Raw genomic sequence first — 18,978 nt, 5'->3', positions numbered from 1 at the left:
ATGCGATGGTGACAATATTCAATATTCCCCATACAGCTGAGCGCCACACGGGGGGACACATGTTTGACCACCATGCTAACGAAACTTGTCCTCCAGGCTGCAGACGTGGAGCCGCTAACAGACGTCCTGTCAGCCATGAACATGAGATCCTGCCTCATCTTCCCTAACGCCACGCTGGCCCACAGCGGAAACTATGTGTGCCAAGTCCATGAGGGGGTCCAGGACCAGACGGCCTCCGCCAATGTCAACATCACAGTGCTTGGTCAGACACACGCACACACACACTCACATATAATAAACTCATGCAGGACAGATTATTATTGTGGTTCACTGACCAAGAGGAGAGCGCTTATTATGTGCACTTTTTGCAAGGTGTGCGAAGAGGGAAGCTTCCCTTAGAGGAACTTAATATCTATTGTATTTATTTCTCTTAGTGAAATAGTGAACGCGTATAAATAAACCTGCTCACGCCCTCAGACAAGGGAGCATCTATGCTAAATGTTTAAAGAATTTGACTTTCCTAAACATAAACTGAACTCGGCTTATAAAGGAGCATATCACATTAACCCAGTGCTTCTCAAATTGTGGGGCGGGACCCCCTGGTTGTGGCTTGGTGAACTGTCAGGGAGTGAGGGCGTGAGAGGCAGGGAAGACTTTCAATGTTCGTGCAGACCTGCCAGCATGTATGAATTTTGTCGTACTCAGCAAGACTGTTGAATACGCTTGTATGCTTCACTGCTCTCCATTTTCGCTGCTTTCAGTTTCAAATTCAGTCTGTACAGTACAGATAAACCCTTGATAAGGCACTCGCTCAGACTCAATTTAAAAAATCAAAAATGAAAATATTTTTTTGACCATTACTTTACTTTTTTTTTACTTCAAAAACATATTCTTATTATTGGAATATGTATAATATTCATACACTTTTATTTTAGCAGGTTTATCTGGTGTGCCGCACAGTGGCCAAGTGTTTATGGCCGCAAAGTCAGGAGGTTGAGAGTTTGAATCTCCGTTTTGGCATCTGTGTGTAGACTTTGCATGTTGTCAACGTGCGTGCGTGGGTTTTCTCTCAGTACTCCAGCTTTCTCCCACATTCCAAAAATATGCATGACTCTATAAATTGCCAATAGGTGTGAATGTGAGTGTGAATGATTGCTTACATGTGATTGGCTGGCGACCAGTCCTTGGTGTACCCCGCCTACTGGCTGAAGTCAGCTGGGATAGGCTCCAGTTTACCCATGACCCTAACGTGGACAGGCGGTATAAGAAATGGATGGATGAATGGTTTATCTGGTTGCTCTGCTCAGCCACTTTTATTGTAATAAATATGATAATAATAATTAGTACAGTATTGTTATGATTATTTATTACTAATCTTGCAAGTCTCATATAAGTCTCAAGTCTTTAATCTCAAATTTAAAGTCAAGTCTCAAGACATGCAAGTCCAATTCAAGTCTCAAGTCTAGACAAGACAGGTCGAGTCGAATCCGAAGTCATAGACTTGAAATGTTTGAGTCCTTACAAGTCATAAACATTATTTAGTGACAATATTTCATGTCTCCCAAATAAAATGCCATTTTAAAAATGTAACAGTCTATTCAATTTGGCAAACACAATGAATGCATTTTGAATTCTTTTATGTTTTAAATAAAATAAGACCAGTGTGACGAGACTTCGTCACAGAAAAAGAGTACTGACATAGCAGTCAGTGGACAGAAATGTAATCCACACGTTCGTTGTTTGTTCTTAAACTTGATTGGACGTTAATAGATGCATTCAGTGAGGCAGATTCAAAGGGAAGTATGTTGTCTTGTAGTGATCATGTCATCAATAGTGATCATGTTAGTAGAATACTTTGAATGGGGACACATTTTACTCAACACATTCGCTGAAAATCTCAAGTATTTTCAAGTCATCAGACCAAAGTCAGAGTCAAGTCCCAAGTCAGAGATATCAAAGTCCAAGTTGAGTGGCAAGTCTTTGATGATATTGTCAAGTCGAGTCCAAAGTCACCAAAATGGTGGCCGAGTCTGACTGGAGTCCACACCGCTGTGAATTGGAGCCATGGGCTAGCCTAATATTCCTGCCGGGGCTCCCCTGCTACCTGGACTGTTAGAGATCACTTTTGCATCTCGCAGCAACTATGGTGCGTTCAAGTACCGCAGAGCCAAGTGTGAAATCTCATCGCTAGATGGAAAAACATTATCACTGAAGTTGTAAAATATTTAAATCTTTTTTAACAGTGGTACATGTATGCTGTACATTTGACCTGTATTATTATGTATTTATACATTCTTACCAACTTAGGGTGAAAACATTGATTTGGGGGGGTGAAAAATGTACAAATTTGAATGCTGAATTGTGACTAAGCAGGGATCCACTGTACGTCGTATATTCATTGTTAATGTAAGAAATTGAAATGTATTAAATCATTTTACATGTAAACTTTAAAAACATCCAATGTGTACAGTATTCTCCCCTTCTGGGAGTCATAAGTCAGTGGATGTTTATTTGACCTGCAATGAGGTGTGTTATGTTTATGAAACCCTCAAATAACTTGAACCTCCATGCTCCACGGTACGACGAGGCATGTCTAGCTTTTTGGACATCTCAGTGGAAAAGACAGGCAGTGTCTGGCCACCTTCACCATCTCGCACTCTCTGTGCCCAAAATGAGTAGTCGGTTCGGTATTCATTGTGTGATTGTAAGATTTTTGCAAATATTGTCCCCCCCAGAGCGAGGCTTCGTGGCCATACGTCCGGCTGAGGATCAGAAGGTTTCGGCCCTGCTGCAGAAGAACGTGGAGCTGCGAGTGGAGATGGACGCCTACCCTCCCCCTCAGGTCACATGGAGCAAAGACGGCACCGCCATCAGTGGAGACAAAACCATCATTAACAGACAAGAGCATGAGATCAGGTAGGACAGAGCACACCCAGCAGCTTGAGACATTTAAGCAATTAGCGCTTCAGCTTCCTCAGAAGAAAAGCCTCCAGAGACGTCCCGTTCTCGTCAGTCAGCAGCTGATAAGGCAGAGTGTAACACAATAGTCTGTGTTGGGGGATCGAGTCGGAGCTCACAACACAGGAACCATAAACAAAAGTCTCTGTGAGCACAAAGCACAAAAACACTCCTATAATTGCAGGAAGGTGCTCACATTTGACACCCACCGCCACCCACCGCCACTGCACACCTCCCGCCCCGCCCTCCAATATGAAAATGTATTTCTAAAATTAGGATGAATAAATGTTGTTATCAGGGGGAAATTGTTGTGTGAAGTGGCATAATTAAATACAAGGCTTTTTAATGCAATCAACCTTACCCTTTAATGGGGCGAGGAGACGGTTTTGGTACCTTTATCTTGTGTCTAATTAGACAAAACACCCTTACTATGAGTTAGTCGAACCATGTGACCAACCCTAGCCAATCAGAAAGGAAGAAAGGTAGCCATAACAATGCAAACTATGTCATTTCATACAAGAATATAAATGATGGCCGCACGATGGCCTAGTGGGTAGCATGTTGGCCACACAGTCAGGAGATCAGGAAGATCTGGGTTCAAATCTCTGTTTGGGCATCTCTGTGTGGAGTTTGCATGTTCTCCCCGTGTGGGGGTTTTCTCCGGGTACTTTGCATGTTAAGATGCATGTTAGTTAATTGGCGACTCTAAATTGTCCATAGGTATGAATGTGAGTGTGAATGATTGTTTGTCTATATGTGCCCTGCCATTGGCTGACGACCAGTCAGGGTGTACGCCGCCTCTTCCCAAAGTCAGCTGGGATAGGCTCCAGCATAATGAGGACAAGAGGGATAGAAAATGGGTGGATGGAATATACAGTAAATGATGTCATAATAAAAATCATATTTATCCTGATACAACACGATACAACTACGATACCAATTTTGCCACATCGACCTATACCAATATTAATCCAGTAGGACATCGGCAGGAGTCGTATGAATTTTTATTACTTGTTTTGTAGAGTGGAAAGTTAGAAAAGGCTTGATCTAGTGAAAACAATACCTATGTGTCTGCAACACATACGTATGAGAAAAACTCACTTTCTCACGCTTGTGGATGTTTCAGATGGCGGTGGCTATTTGGGGGGCCTGAGGTTTGTTTTTTCACCTCTGTGGTCTTGCAAGGATCCTCATGCTGTTTTATGCGGTGCTGCTTCGGATGAGCGATGGGGTTGGTTGTGTTGAACTCCCCCGGTCCTGTGCCACCAGGGGGGACTTGTGCACAGCGACTTTTGCCCTCTGCTGCAACTTTGACGTGGCTCCTGCTTCTTGCTACTTTGTTTGCATGTTAGCACACGTTTTCGTTGTGATCACCTGGGCTCTGTGGGCAGATTCTGGAATGGACTGCTTGTGTCAGAGTGCTAATATCGGAGATTTTAGATGCAGTTTGATATAATCCCGTTATAATCTCGTTTTTGTTTTGCTGATATTGGATATCGGTCCGATACTGGATATCAGATTTCGACGCCCCAAATTATTTGTTGCTGGTTTGTCACAATTTTTATAAATTTTAAAATATATTGCATAAATATTACCTATAATATTTCTGAATTTACCCAAAAAATATTTTGTAAATTTTAAATAAAGAAATAATACAAATAAATAAACATAGTAAATAAATAAACAAACAAATAAATACTTTGTTTTACATATGGATTAATGAAACAACATTTTTATTTATCAGTGTTTTTTTTCAGGGGAAGGGATATTGTACGTACACGGAATTAAGTAAATTAAAAGTTCAAAATAAGTTTAATAAATTAAATATGATCATAATAATAATTTAAAATCAATCAAATGTTTTATATACGAATATTACATATACAGAATATTTACAAAATAAAAAATGTAATACAAAATAATATTTTCAAATAAAACAATACAAATGCGTAAAGTTGGTAGTTTTACTGTTTTAAGTTTATTATTAAGTGATTTTTTGGGGGATATTGTAGCTCAAATAAGGTAAATACACATAATACATATATTCAACACACTGCTTTTTATTTATTAATTGTTATAATCAAGTCATAGTAATTTTTCAGGGTTAAAATTGTGATATTCCAAGGACGAGTGGTATCGAAAATGGATGGTAACACTTCATATTCTAACCAGTAGAGGGCAGAGTACTACCAGAAAATGTTGCCTTTCGCCAATCAATTGGACTGATTCTACTCATTTATTTGCTTGATATTTTTGTGAAGGGCATCATTTGAAATCAGCTTTTTAAAAAACGTGCATTTAATAGATGGCGATTCTATTAAGATACTGTACCTTTAAACCGTTATTTCTTTTCTTCTCAGGTATGTCAGCATCCTCACGTTGGTGCGAGTGAGGCCGGAGCAGAGGGGCCTCTACACCGCACACGTCACCAATGGAGACGACACTAAGGAGGTGACCTTTGACCTGGAAGTCCAAGGTTAGAGTCTTTAAAAAAACAACAACAACAACATATGGCCAAAGTATTAGGACACCTAGGTAATTATTACACTGACAGACACTGACAAAGGAAGGAAATATTGACTTTTGCAGCTGTGATAGCTTCCACTCAAGGAAGAGGAAGGTCAAATAGGAATGTCACTGCTGGCTCACGATCTCTGATGTACTTCACCCAGAATATGTTTGATGGGGTTCTTCTACACCTCCTCCATGCATGTCTATATAAGCCTGCGATCACTGCATTTTTTTATACTCTCCAGAACTTGGAAAAAAGTTGTATTTTTCTTGTGTGTGTGTGTGTGTGTGTGTGTGTGTGTGTGTGTGTGTGTGTGTGTCTAGTTCCGTCTCACATTAAAGATCTGACTGACCACCACCTTCCTGGGAAGAGACACCTAGTGACCTGTGTAGCTGAGGGGGTCCCAACCCCGTCCATACAGTGGTACAGCTGTGACAGCATGCTCAAGTAAGCCACACAATGCTCAACTTCCACGTACCAGAAAAAATGCCCCCCATTAACTTACACCTCGCCACAGGTGCAGCAACAAGACTGCAATATGGCAACCGCTGGCACCAGAAGCTGAGGTGCTGAGCATCCAGACCAACGTTACCTACAGCGAGAGCCGCAAAACCAGCCAGGTGTGGAGCCGCTTGACCTTCCACAAGCCGCAGCAGGTCACTGTGCGCTGCGAGACCAGAAACCAAGCGGGGACGATGGACAGAAGAGACGTCAAACTGGTGTCCAGCAGTAGGTGTCATGAGAAGAATCAACAATTTACAGTAAAAAATTGAAATAACATTTGTGTCCTCCCCCGTGTTCAAAATGCTTTGGCGGACATGCTAGCATACATATCCTCAAAGTTTTATAATCATTAGAGAAATAGTCAGTGACTTAGTTCACAAGTCCCGCACACACCCCTGGAAATATGCTTTGCTTGATAGTGGCCATGTTTTTTAACAAATCTCGCTCAAATTTTACAGACATGTCAATCGCCTAAATGTACGTACCAAATTTTGTGGTGATTCAGCTAATTTTTTGTACTTGCAGTCTAAATTTGCAAGAACCAAACTTCAGTGGATTGGAGCCCTGACTGCCATTGCTAGTGTAATGTATTCCTCCTTGTGTTTACTAGATTAAAGTCCAGCAGTAAAAGAAAAAAAGAATAATAATTCAGTCATCCAAGCAGGAAAGCTAGTGCTTTTGGTTGTAGCTTTCGTCTTGAGTGTATGCTCGAAACAAATCTTTGGCGAGTTTAAAGCTAAAAGTTCCACTTCTTAAGATTAATTGACGGAAAAGTTTATGTTTTGGAGACATAGTGGGCAGCTTCCTCCGACACTTCCACTGTATGTTGTGCCTAAGGACATAAATAAAGTCATGTTTAACATTTATTCCTGACTGTAACATCCCTTAGCTTTCCACTAAATTGACTTACCTCAGTCAATGACCGGTGGCGGTATGTGGAAAATAAAACTATATTAGACGCATAAACAGTACATATGAAAGAATTATACAAATACAAATGCAAATGTATTAACCTGATAATATAGTTGTCACCTTATAAGGCACAAAGTTACCTGCGAGCACAAGTGAGAAGCCTAAACGGTGGTCCTTGCAAAGCTAAATAATTTTGAGGCGGTGTGGCAACCACTGTAGATTGAAGCTGAAGTTGTGTATCCTCTGCCTGTTGCAGCACTCTTCTCCCAGGTGGCAGTATTGGCTGCAGTTCTGGCCTTAGTAGTCATCATCATCCTGTCCATCATCATCCTTATTGCCATATGGAGGAAGGTAAGATGCCAGGCTCAAGCACTTCCTGTTCAGAGGTCACATGTCACAGCACAGTCACAAAATGTCGTGTGTTTGTGTTGTCAGAAACCTCGCTATGAGATTCGATGGAAGGTGATCGAGTCAGTGAGCCAGGATGGTCACGAGTACATCTACGTAGACCCCATCCACTTGCCCTATGACCTCACCTGGGAGATGCCCCGGGACAACCTTGTGCTGGGTGAGTCCTTCATGTGGATAAATAAACTTGAGTGTGCTGTTAAGGTCTGTTATTGTAAGATGAGTTCACTTAAGAATTACGTGGAAATGTAATTAAAGTTCAATAAAAGGCCTGTTTAATTAAAGCTACAATCAACCTTAGTTATTCTCAGAAAATATTCAACTTTCTCATTTCCATATTAACTATATTCTGCATATCAACAACCATCAAAGTAATTACAAAATATGGATACTGTACTTATATTTATATACATAATATATATGGAACAATATTTGTAAACAAAATCACATACAATTATAAACTGAAATTATATTGTAATATATTTTTGTAAATAGCTGTTTTACTGTTTTATTTTTAAATTTGAAATTTTGCACATAACCGAAAACATAATAATAACAATAACTACAATAATATATGTTGCCTCTTTGTCAGACTTTTGCTTCTATGTTCAAATATTTTTACACCACATAGGTATTCCATATATGTACAAAATAATTATTTCGACTAAAGCAATATAAATAAATACCTAAGTATGTTTTTAAATATGATACATTTTTTTCCCAAATGAGGCTAGTTTGTTTTAATTAGAAATTGTATGTAAAATTAAATCCCATGTAAGATAAAACATATATGTTACTTTTTATTTGTATATAAAACAGTAAAAAAAACAAAAAACAATAGATACTAGGAGTGTCACGAGACACCCAAATTTGGAGATACTGGCTCATTCATGTTGATGGGCTCACTTTTCTCATTATTAATATTCCCATAGGGGGCTGTGGCATTTGGCTCTGCAATCATCTCTTTTTTCTCCTAATTTCTAGTAAATGACCTTGGCTGGAGATGAAATTCTCCACAACCTCCTAAAGGTCAAATGACCACTTTGGAAAGTGAATTAAGCCAATTTCACCTCTTTAATCTCCAGTTATGAGAAGGAAAAAAAGACTCTCACACCAAATTAGATTTACAAAATGTATTGAAGAATAAGTCAGACGTAATAATTGAAAAATAAGCCAGACAGGATCTTACAGAGCCCCGGACCCCGTTTCATTCACCTGTTCGCATCTTCCGGCCAAATGAAAGAGAGTGTCCATCGACTGTCCCGTCTGTCATTTTTATACTGGTTTTGCTCAGACCATTGGTGCCAGTCTCTATAAACTACTACTAAACTTATTAGATAAATGAATTACACAGCTGTATCTATACTGTACTTATTTTAAGGCACTCAAAAATAATTCAATCAATAAACATCAGAGCAAACAGTTATTCTAAAATCTACTTGTAATAATTGTTTACCCACTCAGTATTTTTTTTTCCTACACCTTGCATTGCTCTTCATAAGGCTCCCTTGCTGCACAGTATGTGTGTGTGTGTGTGTGTGTGTGTGTGTGTGTGTGTGTGTGCTCTATGACCGGCAAAAGGTCTCACTTTGTTGTTCTGTGGAATGCTGTTGTTCTACTGTATGAAGCATGCAGGTGCTGAACCAACGCACAGAGTGACAGGCAGAGGTCCTGCCTGTTTGGAGGCGGGAGACGAGGAAAACAGACACGCATGCACATACTGTATATGGGGGCTGGCAAAATGATCCAGTTCATTTTCAATCATCGTGTGATTCATTTATTTACGATCACATTTTAATCTCGCCAGATCTTGTAACACCCCTAATAGATACTATATTTAATACAATTTCATATTTCTCAAAAAAAAATAACAAAATGTTAATATAATATAAATAATGAATAATAATTTCACAGTATGGGCTGAGCATTGGCCACACAGTCAGGAGGGTTCAAATCTTCGCTTGGGCATCTCTGTGTGGGATTTGCATGTTCTCCCCGTGCGTCTGTGGGTTTTCTTCGGGTCCTCCGGTTTCCAAAAACATGCATGTTAGGTTAACTTTAAATTGTCCATGAGTGTGAATTATTATTTGTCTATATGTGGCTTGCAATTGGCTTGTGCATGGATGAATTTAACAATGTGTTGATTATTTTATATGCCTTCAATGTTCTTGGTTGTATTGACCCTTTTTTTTTGGTTTCAGGTCGCACTCTTGGATCAGGAGCCTTTGGCAGAGTGGTTGAAGCAACAGCGTATGGTCTCGCTCATTCTCAGTCCAGCACAAAAGTGGCAGTGAAAATGCTGAAATGTAAGACAGGACACAATGAAAAGCTTCAGGCGCACAATGCGAGGCAGACTGACCCCCCTGCAGAGCTATTGAATATCATTAAGCCGGTGTCGTATTCCTGCGGGAACCAAGCAGCCGCACCGGACTGAGCTTTAGTTGGCTTGCCAGCCCGCTTTGCCTCTCGGCCAAACTGCCTGCCTGTGATTTTACTCTCCTGTTCTAAAGTCTGAAGCATCCTCCCTCACTCTTTGTCTTCACCCAGCAACAGCCAGGAGGAGTGAGACTCAAGCCCTGATGTCAGAGCTGAAGATTATGAGTCACCTGGGTCCTCACCTCAACATCGTCAACCTACTGGGAGCCTGCACCAAACATGGTGGGCATCATGCACAACATACATGATTATTAAGTCTCCTTAGATTTACTTACGTATTTAAAGTGACTTGCCTATTGGTGCTGCAGGGGGAGGGAGAGACAGACAAAGGGTATCGTTTTGATCATTAATACAACACAATCACATCCCGTGAAACTTTATGGAAGGGTTGCATGAGTTACACCTTTCTCCAAGACATGAACCAGATTTCAAAGGATACAAAAATGTGACAGAGAGAAGGGGAATGCTGGTGGAGCATCAAGGAAGGCATTACATCGAAAATGACATTTGAATGGCTTTTAGTCAAGGGACACTGACTTCCTGGAAGAAAATGTTTGACATTTGAATTACTTTACATATTTTATCGTAATAAAAACACTTAAATGCCTAAATAACATTGACATATAGCATACAGCAAACTAGGGATGGGTAACGATTTCGGTGCTTTTATAGGCACGACTCGAATTTCGTCGGTACTACCAATCATCAATTCACGTAAACTCAAAAGGTAGCATGTTTGGTACCTAAAAGGCAGTCTCTGTGGAGTGTCCTGGAGTGGCGCAGTTCCTAAGACCATAAAATTCAGAAAGAATGGGGCTATGTTTACACCAGGGGTTACCAACGTGGTGCCAGCGGGCACCAGGTAGCCCCCCACGACCACATGAGGTGCCCGCAAGCCTGCTTTTCATTCAGGTTTTCAGTTAATAATGAAAGAACAGTAGTAAGAAATGCATTCTGAAATACAAAATGTGAGTTGTGGACACCAGCATTTTGTTAATGTTCTGGTAAAACAAGCATATTCGCTTTTTTTGGGTTTAAAATAAGCTCTGAAAACAAATGTTACAAAAATCAGTAGCTCTTGGCCATTTTCATTTTGTAAAAGTAGCTCTCACAAGGAAAAACGTTGGTGACCCCTGGTTTACACCAACAAGGGGACAAATTAAAGCCACAGAAGCTGAAATAAGTCATATTTTTAACTACATGGATACAATAAAACGTACCTGTTTAATAAATGTTCTGGGAGAAGACACTTATAATGCGTGACATGACGGCTGGACACATCCCAGTGTGTAGAAGTGACCAAGCCACCAAAAAATAACTACTTAGCAGACAGTTTGTATTTAAATAGTGAACTCCATCTACCCCAATGCGATTTAGTATGTAGGGCTGGGTTTTAGGTGGAGTTTAGGGTTTTCATGTTGAAGACGTTTCTGAAACAACTTTGATGTTAAAGTGCAAACAGTTTGATGCTGTTTTGATATATTTCTTAAAGTTTACATATCGAGAAATAAATATCTTAAATAGAAAAACATGTAATTAAATTCATGAATGAGCATTTATTACCACAGAAACACACACAAAAGTACCGAAAATAGGTACCGCTGAGAACCGTATTCGTTCAAATGTGAAAGCAACCCATCCCTAATTGTAACACACTGTAACTCTGCACTTGTTCGATATAATAGATGCCATATATCACACACAACAGCGTAATATTAAGGAATGGGACATGGTGAAACAAACATTAGCAACACTAGCATAGCTATGTGCGCTACAGTGCTAACATTCTAGTCACATTTTAACAGCAACGTGATGCCAGCTTAATCTATTTGCTGCAGAAAAACAAAATGATCAAACTTACTGCTCCCACATCTGTAGCTGGCTGACCAATAGTTGCCAGAGCTCCAGGCTTTATTTTAAGATGTGTAGCAAAGCCTGCTTTTATACAAAGCTGTCCTCCGTGAAGTGGTGGGCGTATACACGGGTTAGCCTCTTCTAACTAGGGGAGGGTCAAAGGCCCATGAGGAAGGAGGATTTTCGTTTGCGACATCTTCAAAACCCGGAACTTCTCTCAAAATTTGATCAAACAAGTGGAAGAGATGGTTGCTTTTTCTCACGTTTGGTGGTTATAAACTGGCTCAAGGGACACGCATTACTGTTAAAACACTGTTAAAAAGTCAAATTTGCCTAATTTATTACAACGTAAGTCAAAAAGCTCATTTGCCAAGAAATTTGGGCCTCCTTGAATAAAATCGCTTACAGCACCAACTAGGCTATCATCAGCATCCTGGTAAAAACCAAGACTTGGGAACTGTTTTGGTTTGGGAAAGGCTGGTCTACAACCAAAGCCTTCAAAATGCAATACATACAGGTATACTGTACATGGTTTAATTACTAGTAGAGCCTTCATTGGTTATGGTGTTTAATAAAGTTTTCGCCATGTATACCAACCAGGACCTCTGTACCTGGTGACTGAGTACTGTCGCTATGGTGACTTGGTGGACTACCTGCACAGAAACAAGCACACGTTCTTGCAGTATTTTGCTGAGAAGAACCAAGATGATAGCAGCCTGATCTCCAGGGGAAGCAGCCCGCTCAGTCAAGGCAAAGGGTGAGAAGGACAGAAAACAAACTCCTTCTACAACATGTTGTACCACAAATACAAACTTGGTTGATAATGTTGTTGTTGTTGACACTCCCTGCAGCTATGTGTCTTTTGGAAGCGAGAGTGATGGAGGCTACATGGACATGAGCAAAGACGAGCCCTCCATCTACGTTCCCATGCAGGAGCAGATCGACACCATCAAGTACGCTGACATCCAACCGTCTCCATATGAGTCCACCTACCAGCAGGACCTTTACCAGGAACAAGGTGCGATTGGAGCCACAAAATCCTTTTCACTGCTTTGCACCATATGACCACATAACATCTGCCTCCAAGGCACTGAAGAGCAAGACATGCTTTAATCATCCGTGACAGCTGCTGGTTTCAAGCAGTCAGCTTGAAATGGGTCATCTCATGCAGTGATTGATGCGTTTAGTCTTGTAAATCAGGACACTTGAGCGTACTCTTTATCACGTGTATGCTCTCATTCTCTCCCGTGTTTAGTCGGAGGCCGGCCAGACCTGGTCATCAATGACTTGTCCACTCTCACCTATGACGACCTGCTGGGTTTCAGCTACCAAGTGGCAAAGGGGATGGAGTTCCTCGCGTCCAAGAATGTAGGGCATCGGTTGAAACACTCATATTTGCTTCATTTGGTTGCAAATCAGCGTTACAAGATGCTAGCCTGGCCTTAGTTGAAATATAAGAGAAACAGATGAATGCAACTATTGTAAGAATATGTGTTCATTTTGCTTCATTGTATTCCATTCATGCAGTGTGTTCATCGTGACCTTGCCGCCAGAAATGTGTTGATCTGTGAGGGCAAACTGGTGAAGATCTGTGACTTTGGACTGGCCAGAGACATAATGCACGATTCCAACTACATCTCTAAAGGCAGCGTGAGTATTAAACATCCGAACAGGACCACGTAATACCATCATTATAATACATATAATACATAAATAAGCAGTTGTTGTAGTCCCGCACTAGTAGTCATGTGAGGTGCTTCTCCTTTGCTGAAATAATTCAACCATCTCCCAGGTGTGGCATATCAAGATGCTGAGTAGACAGCAGAATTATTGCACAGGTGTCGCTTAGGCTGGCCACAATAAAAGGCCACTTCAAAATGTGGAGTGCTACTGTATAGGGTTGGGGCAGAAAACCAGTCAGTATCTGGTATTATCAGCATTTGCCTCAAAGAATGTTTTCAGCTTCCTGGGATTGTGTGCATACACTGCAGATCAAAATGTTAAGACCAGTTTAAAAATTGTGAGAATTAACATTTTACACTGTTGGAGGTTAAGGAGGTTCTAAGTGGAGCTTCAAAATGGACAAAGAATGGCGGTTCACAATGCCCTTCTTCCAGAGGAATAACCTCACTCTTTTGGACCATCCTGCGTGTTCCCCTGGTCTACACCCAATTGAGAACATTTGGAGATGGATGGCAAGGGAAGTTTATAAAAATGGACATCAGATCCAGACAGTGGATGCGCTCCATGAAGCCATTTCCATTGCCATTTCCTGGAGCAACATTCCCACTATCCTCTGGGAAACACTGGTATCAAGCATGCCCAAACCCATTTTTGAGGTTAAACAAGAATGGCGCAGCTACTCATTAGAGTCCTTTTTTGAAAAATCTGTTTTAGGGGGTTTATGGATTTTTTAAGCTATGTTCTTAAAGTTTTGATCATCTGATGATCAGCCTCTTTCACTTTAATGATTGTTAGCAATAAAGTGCTTACTCAAGAATGTTTTTGTCTCACTCCCATTTCTTCTTTTTGCATTTTGAAGCTTACTTAGAAGCTTGCCATTTCTCAACTGGTCTTAAAATCTTTGCAAGATGGGACCTTGCATTATCATGCTGCCACATGAGGTGATGGTTGTGAATGACATATTTACATTAACAACCAGTTGAAATGTACTACTTGAAATGTGGCTAGTGGGTGTGGTGGTGTATATACTGCAATGAGATATATGTATTGATGCTCTGCAGGTCAAAATTATGAGAATTTGTAGTTTAGCTTTCTACTTCTTTGGTTTTACTACAAGACTGCAGGGACCTCAAGTGACTCTCTATTTTCTGTTTTTCTCCCATTCAAGACTTTCCTGCCCCTCAAGTGGATGGCACCGGAAAGCATTTTCCACAATCTGTACACAACTTTGAGCGATGTGTGGTCCTACGGCATTCTTCTCTGGGAGATTTTCACACTGGGTGAGTCCAAGCAGTTGTGGTTAAGGGGTTTTCACAAGTACAACCGCTCACGAATTGCATGCCAAGTGCGTAAACAGTGCGCAAACAGTACCTACACTAGTGCTCAAACTTAAATGTTACGCATTGCCACTGCTAATTGCGGGACAATGCAGAGGCAAAATGCATGCAAGTGTAAACACCGCTTGAGATGATGCAGTGCAATTGCACACCCGTGCAAACTGCAACTACAATAACACACAATATTTCTGACATTAACAGACACAGTGGAAAAAGAAATGTTTAGATGTGTCATAAATGACAGTCATGAGGTCAAATAAAACTGAAGGTTTTTATAAGGCCAACTCAAATCTTATGAGATTTGTTAGGCTTTAAAATTAGCATTCTCTTGCTTTGGATATGGTGAGCTTGTTATTTGTATTTGTAATAAATATTTTCCCATAGCGTTTTCAAAAGAGGATAAATAAAAGAGAGTTTACAGATTTGTTTATATGCACTAGCAGACAGAGAGCCTTGAGGCATGGCAAATAAACTGAGCCTCTGTATTTTGGTTACCCAACATTGTTTTTGTCTTTTCTTCCCCCCTTCAAATAGATTTCAACAATATTCTTAAGATTGAAATGATCCCTCACTTTCGGGATGAATTCAGTCAAATGTGTCTTCCATGTTCATTTGAGGCTTAGCTGAGTCATCTTTTGCAATCATTCGCAACGCTCCCTGCAGGAGGAACCCCCTACCCGGACCTGCCCATGAATGAGATGTTCTACAGCGCTTTGAAGAGAGGCTACAGAATGTCCAAACCTGTGCACGCCTCTGATGAAGTGTAAGTGTCACTGTCACCACCAATAGCTGACATGTGAATAAAGAAAGAAACGGTATAACGCTCGATTTGCATTTCAGCTATGAGATTATGAAGAAGTGCTGGGATGAAAAGTTTGAGAAGAGACCTGAGTTCTCCTTCCTTGTCCACAGTATGGGCAACATGCTGACTGAATGTTATAAAAAGGTAATTTCACTCATTAGTACACACACATTCACTTACAGTATGTTTCTTAAGTTCAAGAACTCCAGTAGCTGTTCTGCAGCCAAAGAAACTGGCTGCATTTACTTATTTAACCTTATTCTTCATACTTAATAATTAGGATGGAGGTCAACCTCTGATTAATTTACCTTTTGTGACCACTTTTCCAATAAGAAGTACTGGACATACAGACAAAGACATTCTGTTCCAGGGTCAAACTGTCACCATCATAATAACATTATTGTACAGGATATTGTTTAATTCAAACAAGTCATGCAACTTAGTTTTATTAGGTAAACCGCTGCTGTTAGTAAAACATAAAAAAAACTTAAATGTAATGACGGAGGCGTGACGGCAAGGTGATGTCCTTGACGCAGCTCACTTTGGCAAACAAGTGTAAAAATAAGTTAACCGCTATCAGAAGTAACTTTGATAACAAGTAGTACAGTTATTAACTGTACAGCCGTCCCTCGTTTATCGCAGTTAATTGGTTCCAGACCCAACCGTGATAAGTGAATTTCTGCCAAGTAGGATTCAATGTTTATAAATTTAATACTTTTGTAGTTAGAGCATAGAAAAGCTGTTTGTGACTTTCTAAATATTTTTTTTACCATAATTAGAGCTCTCTAGACATGAAATAGCACCCCTATAGTCACCTTTGCTGTCCTATTATTCTTTGTTTACACCACATTGCACAATGCGCAGGCTACGGGATCACTGCAGGGACACCAGAGACAGCTGTCGCATTAAGTATAGCATGCTACCGAGCTAAAGAGTTTTAGCCTCCAATTTATTTATTCTAAACTTAAGAAAGGGTTTCAAATGGAGTAGAGAAGAAGATCAAAGTAAGAGTAAAAGTAAGTAAACTTACCACTTCCACAACGGAATGGGAGGAGAACTTTTTTTCACGATGTCATGTTGGACGTGCCATGGCTTACTACATGCAGTGTGAAGGTGATGTGATCTAATCTCATGTCTCATCAATGTAACATTACTGACACCTAGTGACCAGAATTCTACATATGACTTTTCTCGCTAATATTTTTGTACTAATAATAGGCCAACCACGAAAGAGTAATCATTTATGAATGAATTCATTTTTTAAAAAACACAAAGTGTTGGGAGCAACGTTTGAACTGCGAAGTGGTGTGGGACACCACTGTGGTGTGGGACGTGCACGTGCACGTGTACAAATCAAGTGTAAATCTTTTGAGTTTGGTTGGGTTATCTCTTCTTTCTGTCCTTATTTTCCATTTCTGTCTTGTTATTATTTTGTTATGTCTGTTTCCTGATGGGAGGGAATGCAACCTTCAATCTAGTTGGAGGGAGCTCGGGAGCACACCTGCCTTTGAATTGTAATTATGGTTGTCTGCTAGTCTCTGCTTCATTAGTTTTCCTTGGACTATGATTACCTGTGTTTGATGCATCTACGTTAGCTGTTTTCCTGTTTCCTGCTCCTTTTCTCGCGCATCCCTATTCCTACCTCCAATGGTGAGTTTTTTGTTTGCTTTGCTGTACCTCCTCGCCTTTGTTTTTTTAGTACTTTGCCTTTTTGTGTGTCAAATCACTTTGTGTGAGCTTATTAGACTTTAATGGACCAACCTGCCACCATGTCCTTGCATCCTGGGTAACGTTGCATGAAATCATACCTGAACGTGACAAATGTACTGCTAAATCTGCCAATCAGACACACATACTGCATGCCATTTACTGTACAGTCTGATTTGTGCTTCCTATGCTTTTCCAGCCTCTAGAGTGCTTGTTTGCATGGTATCTGGGAATTGCTATGACGTGGTGATTTATTAATCAGCATTACAGCCTTCAATTCATTTATTTCTTTTGTATTTTAGCTCAGTGTCATCTGTCAACATTCACATGCAATTTCTGAGCCAATTTCAGGTCAATAAACTCAGATTTTACTCACAAAGACAGCAACATCAACGAATGAACCATGACGCTTTGGCATACTATTGCAAAGGGTTTTAAGTTACATCGATTATAAGCTGAGCCAAGTAAAATGAGTCAACATATTTATGATCTTATTTTTATCTAGTCTGCACTACTTTACACAGGATGTACAGGAAGAGTGTTTGCATGCTCCTTGCAGACATACAGTATATCCCTTCATATTTTTCCGCTTATCCGAGGTTGGGTCACGGGGGTAGTAGCCTAAACAGAGAAGCCAGTTGAGAAACACAGTCTCTCCGTGTCCTGGGTCTTTGCCGAGGCCTCTCTATCTCTAAGGGAGAGCCCAGCCAACCTTCAGTGGAAACTCTTTTCAGCTTCTCGTACCTCTCCTCCTTGAACTACCACCTTATCACGGTGGAGGAGGTTTCGTGTCCCCAGCCAGGCCAGTTGGCTGGGCCTGCACCCATTGGGGCCCAGCCGGGCACAGCCCGAAGAGACAAACTGGGTGCCCCCTCCAGTGGGCTCACCCAGTAGGGGCCGAAGAGGTGTAGAGTGTAGCATGAGATGGGTGGCAGCTGAAAGTGGGATCTTGGTGAAGCTGGGTTTGTGAAACATATAATATACTGTACATCATATTTCACATATAATGTTATGTAACAACTAAAAGGTATCAACTCTGCATTTGTAGGTGTGTGGATGTTGGGTCACACGCGGGTCACACACCGATAGCTTGGGTTCAAATCGACCCTCGAGGAACACCAATGCATGCAATATGTGTTTAGCAGACAAATTTTATGCTTAATCAGTTGTACCCATCAGATTACTATGTCCTGAAATATGAAGAAAAAAATAAAAAGTCAACTACTATTTTTTTTGAATGACAAGCATTGAATGGGGTCAAATTGATAGGAGGGTTATTGTATTTGATTTAGTGCATATCTTGATCAATTTTTCCATCTTGGGGGACAATTCAGTTAACGCACAAACATAGCTGGAAAGATTGCATTCACTTAGTCACAGCATCTTCTGCTACAGTGTCGGGGACATTACCAGAAGGTTCCAGCCACCCAGTACGTGCAGAAGCAGTGGAAGTTACATTTAACAAGCCAATCAAACTCTCTGATCAACAGAGATACAGCCAAGTCAACGACAACTTCCTGAAGAGCGACCACCCGGCTGTGGCGCGCACCAAGCCGCGCCTCGCCTCCCCGCTTCCTAGACCTGTCGCCCTCTCCTTCCCTGCAGACCCCCGCAGCCGGGGCTCAAACCCGGCGGCCTCGCAGGAAGTCATCCCTTCCTACAACGACTACATCATCCCCATCCCGGACCCCAAGCCTGAAGACGCCTTCACTGACATGGAGTCAGAAAGCCCAGTGAGGTACACGACCACTGACGTGACGATGTTGCCTGCACATGTGCACCAACTCTTTCTTCTGCCTCGTCACACTCCCACCCATCCAGATGTTAGGCTGAGACAATAGTTACATTGTACATGAGGAAACTTG

General features: G+C 40.9%; 1 protein-coding gene across 1 annotated transcript in view; it reads left to right on the top strand.

Moving 5' to 3' along the window:
* The window catches only part of pdgfrb (platelet-derived growth factor receptor, beta polypeptide), a 50,042-nt gene that overhangs the window by 26,637 nt on the left and 4,427 nt on the right, over positions 1–18,978 (top strand). Inside the window, exons 6-22 of the mRNA XM_054791934.1 lie at positions 97–262; positions 2,736–2,916; positions 5,319–5,434; positions 5,794–5,917; positions 5,988–6,199; positions 7,143–7,237; positions 7,322–7,454; positions 9,496–9,600; positions 9,842–9,952; positions 12,185–12,341; positions 12,436–12,602; positions 12,840–12,952; positions 13,112–13,234; positions 14,436–14,547; positions 15,268–15,367; positions 15,445–15,550; positions 18,604–18,851. Coding sequence (XP_054647909.1) covers positions 97–262; positions 2,736–2,916; positions 5,319–5,434; positions 5,794–5,917; positions 5,988–6,199; positions 7,143–7,237; positions 7,322–7,454; positions 9,496–9,600; positions 9,842–9,952; positions 12,185–12,341; positions 12,436–12,602; positions 12,840–12,952; positions 13,112–13,234; positions 14,436–14,547; positions 15,268–15,367; positions 15,445–15,550; positions 18,604–18,851 — 2,369 coding nt within the window. The remainder of the gene's footprint in view (positions 1–96; positions 263–2,735; positions 2,917–5,318; positions 5,435–5,793; positions 5,918–5,987; positions 6,200–7,142; positions 7,238–7,321; positions 7,455–9,495; positions 9,601–9,841; positions 9,953–12,184; positions 12,342–12,435; positions 12,603–12,839; positions 12,953–13,111; positions 13,235–14,435; positions 14,548–15,267; positions 15,368–15,444; positions 15,551–18,603; positions 18,852–18,978) is intronic.

Source organism: Dunckerocampus dactyliophorus, chromosome 11 (genome assembly GCF_027744805.1).
Source record: "Dunckerocampus dactyliophorus isolate RoL2022-P2 chromosome 11, RoL_Ddac_1.1, whole genome shotgun sequence".
Classification (NCBI taxonomy): domain Eukaryota; kingdom Metazoa; phylum Chordata; class Actinopteri; order Syngnathiformes; family Syngnathidae; genus Dunckerocampus; species Dunckerocampus dactyliophorus.
Note: the sequence above shows the minus strand (reverse complement) of the source record. Positions and strands in the feature narration are given on the sequence as shown.